Source organism: Danio rerio, chromosome 5, assembly GCF_052040795.2.
Source record: "Danio rerio strain M-AB ecotype USA chromosome 5, GRCz13ab, whole genome shotgun sequence".
Classification (NCBI taxonomy): domain Eukaryota; kingdom Metazoa; phylum Chordata; class Actinopteri; order Cypriniformes; family Danionidae; genus Danio; species Danio rerio.
This window is the reverse complement of record NC_141025.1, coordinates 80,034,889-80,051,791: the sequence shown is the minus strand read 5'-3', so window position 1 is coordinate 80,051,791 and position 16,903 is coordinate 80,034,889. Positions and strand designations below refer to the sequence as shown.

The 16,903-nt window shown below is 39.1% G+C and overlaps 1 protein-coding gene across 1 annotated transcript; it reads left to right on the top strand.

Annotated features, from left to right (window-relative positions):
• Nucleotides 1-581: 581 nt before the first annotated feature.
• tbx3a (T-box transcription factor 3a) lies at nt 582-8,162 on the top strand. Its single transcript, NM_001101670.4, is given in 7 exon segments — nt 582-1,427; nt 2,110-2,377; nt 2,753-2,899; nt 3,663-3,739; nt 3,936-4,093; nt 4,513-5,138; nt 6,401-8,162. Coding segments are annotated over 7 exon segments (2,070 nt in total). The 5' UTR covers nt 582-1,053; the 3' UTR covers nt 6,821-8,162.
• Nucleotides 8,163-16,903: the final 8,741 nt, after the last annotated feature.

Sequence of the window (16,903 nt, the reverse complement as noted above, 5' to 3'; positions counted from 1 at the left end):
ACGCGCATCGACTGGGTCAAATTGTTTTAGCTCACCTCAAAAAAAAAAAGTGTTTAAATAAAAACGAATGGGAGGAAGAATATTGAATAGCATTGAATAGAACTGAGCGAAAGCATTATGCTAGAAATTATTAGAACTAATTTCCTAAATAACACCACACTGGAGGATCCTCCGGTTAGTAATTTGCGTCGCTAATTTCGACGCGTGCGTCCGTGTCCTGTTGCGTTTCTCAGGTAGAGGAGCGCGATATTTGATCTGCAGTGCGCGAAAAGAGGCCAACAGTGACGCTGTGCGCACGAGACCGGGAAGTTCAGCTTCTCTGGGTCCCGCAGACCGACAGATGCGTGTCCTAATGATGTTGACATATTCACACAACAGAGAGCGAAGCAGCGCTGTTTCGCGGCAGCAATAGAGTTCTCAAACACCTCTTTATAAGTCTGAAGTCTTTTCCCTCCACCCGACCTGTTAAAACCACGCCTACGGAGCCACACAATTGGTCCGAAAGCGTCAAAGGGCCAATCAACAGAGAGCTGCGGCTCGAAACACGCAACACATCCACACCGCCGAAGCCCATGGAGTGCAGAAGCGCTGGGAATATCTGTGTGCTGGACGCGCTTCTGCTCTGCTGAAATGTGTGTGTGCGTGAAAGCACGGGAGAGAAAGTGTGTGTGCGAGCGTGTGAAGGTGTATACCTCCGACAAGTAAAGACAGAGGAATTATTCCGAGGCATCGAAATATTTCAACACGTCTCTTTGGCAGGACTTGGTCTGGACGATCTGATTATTAAGGGAATGTCTATTTTACTGACAGCCGAAGGAAGCGTAAATACGCCGCGAGTTGACGTACAGCGTCCTTCATTTTAGTGCTTTTATTATCATATATTTATATATTTTAAATTTCATTGTTCGGTGGTAAAAGACAACGATTAATGGATAGCTGTTTCTCACGACACTTTGCTGGAACTCAGAGTTAGGGGAACCGCAGATTTTAAGCGACTCTACATCCAGGCGATCGATTTAAGGAACACCGCACATCTGCAATCTGGACTTCCCGATGAGAGATCCAGTTATTCAGGGATCCAGTATGGCATATCACCCGTTTTTACCTCACCGGGGTCCGGAGTTTGCCATGAGCGCAATGCTGGGTCACCAGCCGCCTTTCTTCCCGGCACTGGCACTGCCACCCAACGGCTCGCTGTCGCTGCCCGGGGCGCTGGGCAAACCCATCATGGAACAGCTGATGGGCGCCGCGGAGACCGGCCTGCACTTCTCCTCGCTGGGACACCAAGCCGCGCATCTCCGGCCTCTAAAGACACTGGAGCCCGAGGAGGAGGTCGAAGACGATCCGAAAGTTCACCTCGAAGCCAAGGAACTCTGGGAGCTTTTTCACAAGCGCGGCACCGAGATGGTCATCACCAAGTCGGGAAGGTAAATGAAATTATCCAGCGCTTTGAATTCAATTAAGACAAACAGAAACCGAGATTTTATTTTGCAGCGATTGCTCCGTCGATGTGATTTGTAAGATTTAACTCGCATGTAGACGAGTTTTTAGTTTATTTTTGTTCTTTTCGGGAAATGTTTATCGTGTAAATGTTTTGTAACTAGGCCCATACATGTCGGAATCGAAATTCAGCGATCGGAACACTTTTAATTAGTGGAGGCACTGCTTAATATTGTAAATAAACGAACAACTCAGCTGATTCTAAACAGATAACTCCAAGAATATACACACTCCTAAAATGCTGGGTTATAATTAAGATATTTAAATTTCAGCAATTTAAAATACACTTTTTATCCCAGCTGTTGGGTTTCAGTGTATTTGTAATGTTGTGAAATTTGAGTTGTCAAATGGCCTTGCCTTTTAACCGTGAACTAGTTCACTATTATCCTTAAATCGCATGTACAATTGTTGCGCTGTTTTTATATTTTGGGGCATTTCACATGTTCAACCCAATGTCTGGGCCTACACGTGCACACAACTAAATCACGTCTGCACGCAATGCTGCTTCAATTCCGATCCACAGTAAATAAAAAGCCTCCAAATATACAGCTCGCTGTGCAGAGATGCAGAAATGTAACCCTGCTCGTTTATTTCTGCCCTCCTCTGTAGGCGAATGTTCCCTCCGTTTAAAGTCAGATGCACGGGCTTGGACAAAAAGGCCAAATATATTCTGTTGATGGATATTGTCGCCGCTGATGACTGCAGGTATAAATTTCACAACTCTCGCTGGATGGTGGCAGGAAAGGCTGACCCCGAAATGCCAAAACGGATGTACATTCACCCCGACAGTCCGGCCACTGGCGAGCAATGGATGTCTAAAGTCGTCAATTTTCACAAACTTAAACTGACAAATAACATCTCCGACAAGCATGGATTCGTAAGTTACAGTCATCAACTCCTATTAATGCATTATGATTAGCATTATTATTGCTGTAAGTATTAGAAGTATTGTGGTTGATATTGATATAGGTGTAATCTTTATACAGTTTATTTGTATTAATCGAAAACACTCGATGCTGTCTGGCAAGCTTCAGTAATAAGAATTTAAACTATTGGATAATTGTTTTTCTTTATTAATACTTTGTATTATATTTCAAATAAATACACGGATGTGTTTGAGCTGGAAAAGATTGTTTAGAGGAGAAAATAAATAAAATGTATTTGATTTGCACCATTCGTAAGTGCAGGATTACTAAATGTTATTTAAAAATCACGAATATTTAATATAACGTCAGGCTAATTTGTGTTTTAGACGATACTAAACTCCATGCACAAATACCAGCCAAGATTTCACATCGTGAGAGCCAACGACATACTGAAGCTCCCCTACAGCACGTTCAGGACCTACGTGTTCCCCGAGACAGACTTCATTGCTGTCACTGCCTACCAGAACGACAAGGTTGGTCAAAACGAACTTCTGTGTGTTTAAAATGACTGCGATGCATATCGCTGAATGCTTGTTGTAAATGTTTGGAAACCAGAAGAGCAGTCGTTGTTGCATTTCGGTCAAATATAAGCGAGTGTGTTGTTAAATGCTCCAGTGAGGCCTACATCATCACAAAAACTCGCACAGACAGAAAAACACAGAATCGCAGCCGCAGAAATTCAAGTTTGTTAGTGGAAGCGTGTGTGTGTGTGTGTGTGTGTGTGTGTGTGTGTGTGTGTGTGTGTGTGTGTGTGTGTGTGTGTGTGTGTGTGTGTGTGTGTTTAAAAGAATGAGAAGAGGGAGGAAGGAAGGGAGGACTGCTCACTGAGGGAGGTTCAGAAAGAACAAAAAGGAGACTCCGAAATTAGCGTGTGTGTTTATTAGAAAACAACTGAACAATATTACACAGTGACAACATTAAACGACGAGGAGGAAACTGAAGTCGTGTTGAGGGGTTGTAGATAATATAAAAGCCTCCCAATTTTTATGAGCTGGAAATGCTCTCTTTGTTTCCTGTGAAGTTGCTTCTGAGAAAGTAAAAAGTAGACAAGTTACTGCGTGCAGGCAGAGCTATATGAATATACAGCAAGCATACAGGACAGCTCATTACGTCTAATATAAGTCACAAAGACTTGTCTTCTGAAGTGCATTTTAGTGTTGCAATTAAGCTTATTGTATTTGCACAGAATGACGTAAATAAAAGCTCATGTTCTGTTTAAATGTGATTGCATTTTAGATCACACAACTGAAAATTGACCACAATCCTTTTGCAAAAGGATTTCGGGACACTGGAAATGGGAGACGCGAAAAAAGGTAAAGCTGGGCTCATTTAAAGACTGGACTCTGTTGGTTTTAATAATTGAATCGTGCATTTTCGTCGTAAAACGCGAGGAGAGCGGTGAACTCAAGAACACGCTCTTGTTTGAATCGTCTGTAATACAATTCTGAGTTTGCTTACAGAGGCAATTTCTCTTCTCAATGGCCTGTCTTGGAAATGTGTGTGATACAGGAAGCAGCTGGCTCTGCAATCGATGCGTTCATATGAGGAGCAGCAGAAAAAAGAAAACGGGACGTCAGACGATTCCTCAGGCGAGCAGGCGTCCTTCAAGTGTTTTCGCCAGGCTTCATCTCCTGCGGTCTCGACTGCTGGACACAATCATTTAAAAGGTACGACAGTCAGACAGACATGAGCCGTATGCATTTTCTCCTAGATCAAAATCGACATTTCTTTTTCTAGAGAATGTCCTTGGAAATGCGACAACAAAAGTAGCCTGCGATTAATTCTGTCCGGGAGACTAAAACAAGTCATTGCTAATTTAAGAGCACGATGATTAGTTTTGTACATGCAGTTATTTAGATGCTGGATGAAAGTGTGCTGCAGGAAGTCTGAGTCTGCTGTCCGCAGTGCACCATATTAGTATTAATGCGTGCGCGTTCTGAGTTGTGCTTTCGCCGTTTAAAACGATATGCATCTCGCTGCTGGTGTTTATAAAAAGTGACACATGTGTGTGTGGTGTAACCTTTCGGTTAGATTCGCATGATTAAACAATGAATGGTCTTACAACTTTCCCGATCTGTGTTGACAGATTTCTGTGACAGCGATGAAGACAGCGATGAAGAAGACAAAGACGCGAACGCAAAAGAAGGGCCAGACTCCAGCAAAATCTCCACCACCACCGAGGACTCCAAGGACCAGGACGCGGGTTTGGGCAAGAGTGTGTTCGGCGAGAGCGACTCCTCCTCGGGTCGCAGAAGCGAGAAGACCCGCGCGGACTCTCGGAGCCCCATCACCCTCATCTCCAGCACCACCCGCTCCGGAGAGGAGCTCAAGAGTCCGGTAAGAGAACCGGCCAAGACTACAGACGACTGCCGGACAGTGAGCAAGGAAAATTACATGCCATTGACTGTGCAAACAGACGGCGCAGCGCACTTAAATCAAAACCACTTGCACAATTTCGGATTTCCGCCGGGTTTGGCCGGGCAGCAGTTTTTCAATCATTTGGGTGGTGCCCATCCTTTCCTCCTTCACCCCAGCCAGTTCAACATGGGAGGCGCTTTCTCCAACATGGCCGCAGGGATGGGCCCCATACTGGCCGCGGTGTCCTCTGGTGGAGTAGGCTCATTGGACGGGTCCAGCCTGCCCTCGCCCTCACAGAGCCTCACCGGAGCCCCGATGCCGTTTCATCTGCAGCAGCACGTGCTGGCGTCTCAGGTAAGTCCATTAATATTAATGCACAGCAGTGAAAGTCATGTCATCGATGCTGTAGTCTACTAAAATAATGATTAATTTATTAGCACACTAAATGCTTTATATTTCAGTTATGGGTAATACAATAATATTCAGACCTAAAAAATAGTTTCCAGACTTGCTCTTTGAAAGTTTCCATAGGGAACACGATGGATTATTTTTAGGACATCACTGCGAAAATTCTGTCTTGGATTTATTTGTGTGCGTCTTTTTGAAAAATTTTACCCTCACTCAAAAAAACAACAAAAAAAAATTGTAAAATATGAACAATCCCGTTTTTTATTTCATTTAATTTCAAAACTGCTGGGTTTCTCAATGTGACCCAACGTTAGGTTAGCACAGCCCCGCTTTTTACAGTGTTGTTTGGCGACGTCGTCGTTATATTTAAGTGTTGTTGCAGAAAAAATGAGGTGTGGCATACCTTGGTGATTTTAATAGTCTTTGTTGTACAGTCCATAAATTGTCAGCAAATATAGAGCAACTGACAACTGTTGCTGGAGATCAGTAATAAAGCTGCGCTTGACGGATGTGTGCCCACAGCAATACTCCGCAATTAATCTGACGTAGAATTAAGAAAGAAAAGAAAAATGAGCTTTTCTTGGATGAACACAGCACCTAAACGAGCATTACAGAGATTGCATAATTCATTTAATTAAAAGTGTCAAACTCATTTAATTTCAGCAACAAATTGTAGGTTAGCTCAGGTAAAATTGATCTTTAATAATAACAATTAGTTTAACCTTTTCACCTTAAGTATGTATATAAGCTAATAATGTATAATAGTGTATACTCGTGTCAAGAGAATGAGGTGAATATAAATTGACGAGAAAACGAAAGCGTGGGATAAAAAATAAGGGAATATTCTTACTTTATATTCAACATATTTTAGATCTCTGGCATTGATTAAAATAAAATAAAAAACTACACTATCATGCTATGGTCAATTTATATCTACTCTACATTTATATCTAATATCTAACTCCGAAATAAAATATGCTGGGTTGTTGTAAGCAAACGTTGAGTCAAATAACCACAAAATCAAAAGTTTTGTTGATTATTTTTATTGAATTTAAATTAATTTGTTTAACCAAACTGTTGAGTTTCTCCACATTTTATCCAGCGTTAGGGTTACAGGACCCCAGCTGTTTTCAGATTGCACTGCAATGAACAGTTTATTTATTATAATTAATAATTGCCCGTCTGTCAATCTATTTATCTATCTGTAGGGTCTGGCTATGTCTCCTTTCGGGGGTCTGTTCCCGTACCCCTACACGTATATGGCCGCCGCTGCAGCTGCTTCATCCGCCGCCTCCTCCTCGGTGCACCGGCACCCGTTTCTGAGCGCGGTGCGGCCCCGGTTGCGGTACAGCCCGTACTCGTTACCGAGTGTCCCCGACAGCACTTTGCTCACGACGGCGATGCAGCCCATGGCGAGCAGCGGACTGGAGGTGAAGGGCGATGGGATGAACACCAGCCCCGCTTCCGCTGCTCTGGACTCTGAGGTCACCAGCCGCTCTTCCGGTTCTGTTTCACTGTCGCCGAAAACCTGCACCGAAAAAGATTCGAGCTCCGAGCTGCAGAGCATCCAGCGTCTGGTGAGCGGACTGGAGCCCAAGCCGGACCGAGCCCGCAGTGTGTCCCCGTAGGCCGGCGACTGGAGAGGAAATACACGACATTATACACCCGTTTACAGGAGGAAAAACAGGCTCAGAATGTACTTTGGGAAAAATAAAGAAATACAAACAAACACGTCAAATGATGCTATAGAGAAAGGCACAGTTCACTCAAAAATGACAAGTCTGTCATCATTTCCTCACCGGCCACGTGCTTCAAACCTGTGCGAGTTTCTTTATCCTAATGTAGAGAAAACCTGTAACCACGCTGAACAATTTATTTGTGTTGAATTTAAACAAACAAATTAAATTTAATGTAATGTTCAACTTGGTTTGTTTGTTTAAAATCAGCCCGAATAAATTGTTTACAAACCCTTAACTTAAAAAAAAAGTAAATCCAAGCAATCATCCTTGAATGATTATTTTCAGTGCATTGACTTTTTTCTTTCTACAGACGTTTTTAGCTTTCTCCAAAATATTTAATTTTGTGTCTAATTATTGTGAAGGAAGAAACTCATTTGGTCTGGAGCCCCTTGATGGTGAGCAATAGTGAGTGAACGCTCATGTTTGTGTGAACTAACCCTTTAAATGAAAACGGCAACTTTGATTCCCCCAACTATATTTGAATACCACTGAAGTATTGAACAGTTTGGCGAGAGACTGAATGAAGCTGCTCTTCTGTGTGTTTAATGTCAGGGTGACGGTAATTTAATTTAATATGCACTCTGAACAGGTTCTTACTTCAGCTTATACCACTTTATGAACACAGAAAGCACCACCGTCATCAGGACTGCCGAATTCATCATTTTAATAATATTTTACAATGTGACCGAGTCAGTACTTCTTTCAGTCTATACTTAGAATATATATATATATATTGCTTTTTATTTAATTCTTAAATTAAGGAAGGCAGTCTAGTCAAACAAATGTTTTGTTTTAATCTCTGTCCAAAGACCACTAATTACTTATTTGATTATCTGTGCGGTACTAAAATTGTTTATAAAGTCCAGCTTCGAGATAAACTGGGAAAAGGGATCATATGGATCGAGAATGGATCGTATGATAATAAAATGTAAATAGCGATATATATATATATCATATTTATGTAATTATTTCATAAGAATATTGCCTGTAAATATATCTGAGGTGCATTGTTTATTTGTTTGTTTGTTTGAAGGAACTTAATTTATTGTTGACATAAATGTAAAATAGTTTGTGAGCATTTTCCCTGTTGATTGCGTCCTCCAGACTCTGGATTTCACCCGTAACACCACAGTGCTAGTTTCTCTAGCGGAAAAAATAATGTGCCATCGTTTTGATTAACTGTTGTGTGTTTAAGTGCTTTGGTTCAAACAAATTAAAGACGTTAACACCATTTTTTCCATGACAGTCTTCTTTACCAGCAACTAAAAATGCGCGCGTGTGTGTGTGTGTGTGTGTGTGTGTGTGTGTGTGTGTGTGTTTTGTGTGTGTGTGTGTGTTAAAATTATTTTGGTGACATATGAGTCGAAACTGCCAAGAATAAATAAATAAAATAAAGCAAATAGCTTAGATAAAAGATTCAGGAAAGGCGGAGAGAAATGCAGATTTTCCATTCTGCTGGCATTATGTGCGGACTCCAGCGTGCTTAATTCCTATCATTAACAGTCTGATGACGAGGCACTTCTAAACACGTACACATGCTCTAAAATATGCTTTAAATGGTTCTAAAATGGATGTAAACTATTTCAAATGATTTGTGAGTTTAATTCACTACAGACGTACCAACAATTGAAGGATATAAAAGCGTTTATTCAAATATTGACCGATACTATCCCTGAAAACAGAGTTTATTAAAGATATACTCAGCAATTAAACACGAACGCGTTTATTTTTGCGTGTTGTTGAACACAAAAGACAATCTTGAGGAAACCAACATCCCCACAGACGTCAATGGTTAGCGATTTATCAGATTAGTGTTCATCAAATTATGTGTTCAGTAAAAACTAACCATGTTAGGAACAGCTGGAATATGAGCATGGCAGAATATTAATTTTTGGGGGGGAATGTTCCTTTAATTCTGTTCGTTCTTAAGTCGAAAAAGCGAAAGTATATTAGCACATCTCGTCAGCAGGTCCCTGAATTCTTTCCTGTACATTAGACATCTTTATGAGGCCTTTCTCGCATGTTTATGTGGACCGAAGTGAACCTGAAAGAATGTAAAATAACTTGACTGTCCACCCCGTGCAGCCTCGAGTCAGAGTTTATCAACACTATATCTTTATTTGTATAAAGTATGGTTAATAAGTAACGGCATTGGCGCTGAAGAACAGTGGTAAACACCAGGTAAACTATCGCAATTGCTCTTTCTATTGCTCACCTGGCGCCTTCGTTATCGGAGTCGTGTTTATTACACGGCGGCGACGGAGCGTCTGAGTTCTGCTGCTGATAAAGCCAAAGCTGGCGCCACCCAGCGGCCACGGGGCAAAGTACATGGCAAAGTGTCCTCCACACACACACGACGCATTTACAAACACACACATGCATGCATATATATGCAAAAAGTGTTAACTTAAAAATGATCAGTGTGTTATTTTTAGATTTAAAGGGATAGTTCACACGGAAATGATTAAATACTATTTACTCGTCCTCGAGTGTCACTTTTACAAGTTTCCCTTGTTGTCTTGAACACTACTATGTTCTGAAGAAAGATCTGCAACCACTGACTTCCACAGTAGGAAATCAAATGCGAGTCCTGCTTCCAGCTTTCTTCAATATATCTTCTTTAACTGAAGGTGTTTGGGGTTTGTAGGAGAGAGAGTGTTCATGTTTGGCCGACCTGTACCTTTAAATGAGGCTGTTATTTACAGTATTGATGGGTGAGCTGCTGAAAGACATGACAGAGATAAGAATATTAAATAAAAACCTAAATATGCATTGCTCCGGTGAACTTTTGATCGAGTAAGAAGGCACACTGATTCATTTAGCCTATGATTAATATTCTGTCAGAAGAGAATCTGTCGAAGTCAACACGACTCCATAGTTCACAATTAATAAATAAAACATGGAAATATGTGTAATAAATCACATTAAAATGCTGGGTTGTTGTAACCCACAATAGGTCAAGCATGGACAAGTGCAACTTTAGTTTTTTTGGTTGTTTATTATATTTAAATGTCACTTTGTAATGCAATGATTGAGCTCATATTTGACCCAGCGTTGGGTTACAACAACCCAGCATTTATTTATTCTTCTTTAGTGCTGTGAGCCATGTCTTTTATAAATCACTGGTGTAATAAAAGCCGAAAAACCTTCAAGTGTTTATTAAAATGCTGAATCTGTCATCCTTTACTAAACTCTGTTTCCAAACATGATGCATTATTTTATCCTTATACTGTCTGAGATGTGTTGTCTAATGTGAATTCAGACGAATTGAGAGGTGCTGTGTTAAAATATCTCACTTTTATACATTTATATACATAAACAAATGCATAAATGACAGCATTTACACGGTCTAATGATATAATGACATGTATAATAACTGGTATTACATTAAATAAAAAAGAATACAACACAAATCGAGTATATCTAACATTTATATTAAATTTAACATGAAATGGTCATGACTATTACACAATTATAGTTCTGAGATGAGTCTAATGTGATTACAGTAGTCTCCAGAATAATAATGCTCAATAAAGATTACACACCGCCAGCTGACACTAATGCAGGAATGAACCTATGACTGGCCTACATTGATTACAGTTTGATTGCCAAATCATTCGCGCTGTAAATGCAAATGTTTAACTTTCAGTCCATTGACAGCACAATAACGGTGAGATCTATTTGGGTTGATTAAGTATGAGGAGCAGTTTTGGTGAGCAGATCCGTCTTTGTGTCGGAGCTGGAGCACATCCGCGATATTGAAGCGCCACCCAGCGGTCATCAGCTGAAGCGGACAGAGGAAACACGCAGTCAGAGGAGCAGCTGCATGCTTTCCAGGCACATTTAGACAGAGCAAACACTCTAAAAGCGGGATCAAATATGGACAAAGCCAATGTTGTGTTAGTTTTTTGTTTTTAAATAAATTGAAATTACGCTTTTTAATTAAATTAACATGTAAACAACTCAGCATGTGTTTTCATAACAGGAAAACAAAACCATTTCATGAAGGAATACATTCAGAATAAATACTAAGAAATGTCAATTAAAATTTGTAGCATGCCAGATTTCTGTATTATTATTATTATTATTATTATTATTATTATTATTATTATTATTATTATTATTATTATTATTATGTATATATTAGTGCTGCACAATATATAGTTTCAGCATTGATATCACAATGTGAACGTTAGCAATAGTCACATTGCGAGATTATGTTGAGTCTGGATGATGATCATGTCGCAGGTGTTTTTGAGGCATGTAACTGAGGATTTTAAAAGCATTCAGGCTTCAGAAATTGTGCCGTTTGTAACTTTGACAAATGAAAAATGATTAATTGTATTGAACTGTTTATAAAACAAAGACTGCAGTATTACTTTACATTTGATTATTGATTACAGTATACCTGAACACAGTTCGACTCCTCAGAAAGCAATACAATGCAGTTTATTTCATCTGTTTCTTTTGAATTGAATTTATCCACATTTGTAGACTGTTTCTTATATTTTAAGCATTTGCATTCCCCTAAATCACAATCAATCTTAATAAACTCTTTCCTAATATAATAATATATATCTCAGAATAAAACATATCACAATGTTAGATTTGTTCCAATATCGTGGAGCCCTAATATATAAATAATGTAATTTACTAAACATTTTTAAGCCAACAGTTGAGTTACAATAACCCAGCATGTTTTAAAGTGTAGCCTTAATCTATTCTTCTTAAACTAACCATAATTAATATAATATATACAACATTATATTTAATTTCTAAACAGATTTAGAAATGTTAATTAAGTTGTTTAATAGAATACTACAGTTTTACAATTCTGGGCTGCTTTAACTCAATGTTGGGTCAAAAATGGACAAACCAGGCACTGGGTTAAAGCATGAACTCTACATTTAATTGAAAAACTTGACTTGGGTTTGTGCATTTACACTGAAAAAATATGATTCAACGATGATTACCAGGACTTACTAATGTTTTTAAGTTAACAACTTATTTGGGCTGAACTTACAAACAAATTGAGTTGAACATTACTACATTTAATTTATTTAAATTGTAACAATGCAGCATTCTATAGATAGTGAGACAACACTCGGCAGCGTAAGCAATAATTCAGAAAGTATTTAATAAACTATTTAAAAATGTCTGAATGTTTAGAAAACAAATGACAAGTGCTGTTAATAGCGGAGTCAATCACACAAACACCTCAGCAGATCCTAAAATAGATTCTCCACAATGTTCCTACATGCAGTGCAATTAAACGATCAAACTCAAGACAGAAAATCCTCATCTGGAGCTCTCCGGCGTTAATTCATCAACAAAACCAGCATTAATAAGGGGATAATCTGACTTTAACTTGTATTTATCACATTTTAATATATCCACACAGGATATTTAGTTGATTGATGATTTATTTTTTGATGTGGCTGTTTCCACCACACCCAGATATGGGAACAGTTGATGGCTGCAACACACACACACACACACACACACACACACACACACTTTGCACTCAATGACCAATGCGCTGCTCAGATGAGTCACGGTAAAGTTTACAGATTCTGCTTCAGTGACTCATCTCCATACTGCTCATCTCAGGGAAAACACACACACACATGCACACGCACACACACACGCACGCACGCACGCCATATTTACACCTCCACCCCTGCTTTCGGCGTTCACTCCTGCATTTCAGCAGTCTTGCCTTTCATGTGTTTCAGTCTGAGCACACACACACACACACACACACACACACACACACACACACACACACACACACACACACACACACACACACACACAGATTTGGCAGACGATCAAAAGAACAGTCAAATCTGCTGTAACACAAAGCTGCTGTGAACTGTTGGCTGATGTGTGTTACAACCTGTTGATCGAGCTCAGTTTGGAGAAGCAGAGACTCCTCAGCACAGAAACACCGTCTGCACACTGTTCACTATACAGCACACTTCAGCATTTACTACAGTAAAATACTGACAGTAATTACATGCAAACTGTACAATACTGAACTGTACTGTACTGTACTATATGTAATATAACTTTGAATGTTACTACAATAAACTAGTGTTCATTTATTTTTCATGAATAATAATAATAATAATAATTCATTTAGATTATTTAAAATATATAAATTACATTTATTTAAATTAAAATAATTAATTAATAAAATAAAACAACATTAAAACATTTTTAATTAATACATTATATTAATAAGTAAAATAAATCATCCATTTTTCGTCAGCTTAATCTCTATTTCAGAGGTTGCACAGCGGAATGAACCGCCAACTATTTCAGCAATTGTTTAACGCAGTGGATGCCTTTCCTGCTGCAACCTATCACTGGGAAACATCCATACACAGTGTTTGGACTATAGTGGAAACCGGAGCACTCGGAGGAAACCCACACCAACACGGGGAGAACATGCAAACTCCACACAGAAACACCAACTGACCCAGCCGAGACTCAAACCATGAAGCATCATAATAAATATTAATAGAATATGGAATAGCATAACAGAATGTTATATTATATTATATTATATTATATTATATTATATTATATTATATTATATTATATTATATTATATTATTATAATAGAACCAGGACATTTAAAATGTAAACATGCTGACGGAAACATCAACCTCTGCTCCATCAGTCTGCACAACTAAATACAGCTCCACAATCCGCCATGTGTGGCCAATCAGCGCCCTCTTCTGTCCACATCTGCTTACTGACGCACCATGTGAACAATTCATTCACTCACTCATTCTTTCAGCTTAGTCCCTTTATTTATCAGAGGTTGCACAGCGGAATGAACCACCAACTAATCCAGCATATGTTTTAGGCAGCGGATGCCCTTCAAGCTGCAACCCATTACTGGGAAACACCCACACACACTCATTCACACACACACACACTCTTATGCTACAGCCAGTGTAGTTGATCAGTTCCCCTATAGCGCATGTGTTTGGACTGTAACCAGAGCACCCGGAGGAAACCCACGCCAACACGGGGAGAACATGCAAACTCCACACAGAAACACCAACTGACCCAGCCGAGACTCAAACAAGAGACCTAAGCTGAAAATAAGATGAATAATACACTTTATTATAGGATGGTTTAATAACAATAGCCTTTTTCACATTGTGGAATGGAGGGCAGAGCAGCACACATCCTTCACTCACTAGAGGAAGAAATACTGAAATATTCATCATATTAGGGCTGCATGATATTGGAACAATCTGACAGTGTGTTATTTTGTTTTTATTGTGATGTACTTTGCTATACTTTAAAGGCTGTTATCTTAAGGTTCAACTTTGGCTCTTAGCAAACTCCTCATTTCCTCCTTATTATTAGTTATTAAGGTAGTTTAGGTATCAGGTTGCATTAGGGATGTTGAATATGGGCGTACAGAACATGAGCTTTATAAGTACTAATAAGCAGCCAATATCTCAATAACATGCATGCTTATAAGCAACTAGAGAGAACTGCACCCGAGAGTGTTACTGAATATTAATATTGACTGGGAGGATTTTGTAAAGGAGTCAATCATGCACAACATGTAAGAAATGAACTACAAGCGTAGATAAATGCAACAAAGCAAAGACAAAGCTGAGATAAACAGCGCATGCTTTATGTAAATGTAAAAATTACACTGCGAAGGCAACTCAGCATTGCATATCTTTGTGATGTGACTATTGTAGATGCACACATTGCGATGAAATCATATATTGTGCAGACCTAATCCACATATTGCACATTATGTTGATCATATTGGGATTATTTTTATTTAAAGTAAATCAGCGGAGGCCAACTGGAAATAAACATTTCATCAAACTATATTAAAAAGATCATCTTTATATATTTTAAATGCAAAATGCACATATGATATTGTAACAAACGTACAGTGTAAAGAGCGCAGTAGAGATAAAGATGGACTGAGTATTAATCCAACACCCGATCATGAGCAGAACACAAGACAAAGCTGCATTTCACTGTCATCCACAAACACTTTTCCCAAATATTACTGTAACAATAAAAAGTGCTGATTAATCATGCTCAATCAAACTGATGTCTGGTTTATTTCTTTAACGATCTACTACAATCAGCTGCCGTTTACACAGATATAGAGTATTTCAGTGTTATGTAAAGGGTAATGTACATCCAGCTGCTGTACATCATACAGAATAAACCCCATCAGCTGCTGGAAGACTGAGGTGATGAGATGTAAACAATTTACAGCAAACCGAGTCCATTACTGACGGAGAATAATGTACATGTACTCACTAATTCCTCAGTCTAACAGCTCTCCATGCTGCCTGTGCTGGTAGCAGGAGCTATTTTCATATATAATGCAAGCTCATTTTATTTTACAATTCAAAACATCACAGGAGATTAATGCACAACACAATGACGATGCATGAAAATATCTATAATACAAATGAAAGAAGCAACAGAAAAACACCACTAACACCTGAAGATGCAATGAATAAGAACGTAAATACGCTATTGCACACTTTTAATATGAGTTATTATGATGATGACTCTACCTTGGCACTGGCTATCAGTAATATTTGAAGAGTTCCAACTTCTTATAATAACAGCGAGTGTTCACGTGCACTGAGGTTTATTCCAGCAGAGTGTGTTCATGATGTGTAAGCACATATACAGCATCAGTGTTTCTCCTTGGTCAAACATGTCTATACATTTCCCAAACACTGCACATATTTACAAACTGCAGCCTCTATAAGCCGATACACACACCATCAGCACCAGTTTCCACAGCGCAAGAACACAACCAGCAGCTGCTGTGATTATAGTGGTGTTAGCGCCACCTGGAGGAACACATAATCTCTGCAGAGCCACAGGAGAAGATATTTTGAAGAATGCTGGAAACCTGTAACCACTGACTTCCAGAGGAGGAAAAGCAAATACTGTAGAAGTCAATGGTTACAGGTCTTCAGCGTTCATCTCCTTTAGTGTTCATCAGAAGAAAGAAACTCAGAGGGTTGAAGCGAGTGAGTAAATGATGACATGCTTCTCATTTTCAGGAACTGTTTATGTCAATGTCAATTTTATTTATATAGCACTATTAAACACAACCAAAGGTTGACCAATGTGCTGCAAAATACAAATCACAAAGAGAGCAATATAGCTAAAATAAACAATTCTCACTGATATAATGCCAAAATTAAAGAGGTAAGTTTTCAAGCTAGAAATAAAAAAGCAGACAGAGACGATATAGAGCTGATGCAGAGGGCCAGCTACTGCCAAAGCACAGTCAGCCCTGCATTTCAGCCTCGACTCCGGGATGCATAACAGTCTCTGATTAGACGACTGAAGAGACCAACAGGCTGATGTTCAGTCAACAGGTCTGACAGGTGAGAAGGAGCCAGGCCATTTAGAGATTTAACAACCAAGAGAAGCATTCTGACAGTGACTGGACAGTGCACAGGCAGCCCGTGCAGAGCGTCAGACGGCGGGGATGTGCTCATGGTTTTAGTAGCTTGCAGCAGCATTTTAAACTGTAGGTGGGATAGAGTTGTCTGACTGATCCATAAATATAGTGAATTACAGCAGCCCAATCTAGAAGTAAAGCATGGATTATTTTTTCAAAACTGTTTCTAGATAGAATAGGTTTGACTGTTTTAAAAGTCAAAGCTGAAAATAGCAGGATTTGACCACTGCGTTCCTCTGTCCATCAAATCTCAAGCCATCATCAGAGAGGACAGCCAGAGATTTGACTGCACATGTTTTAATATTCTTAATTTGTTTTGGTTTTAAGATTAAACTCTGTATTTTTTATTATTAAAGATGTATGTCGCAGACCTCTTGGCCAGATCACCCCTGTAAATGAAAAATAAATACTTAAATTAAATCGAACAATTTAAAAAATCTAAAAAATATATTATATCTTGATCTCTTTTTACTGGTAAAAAA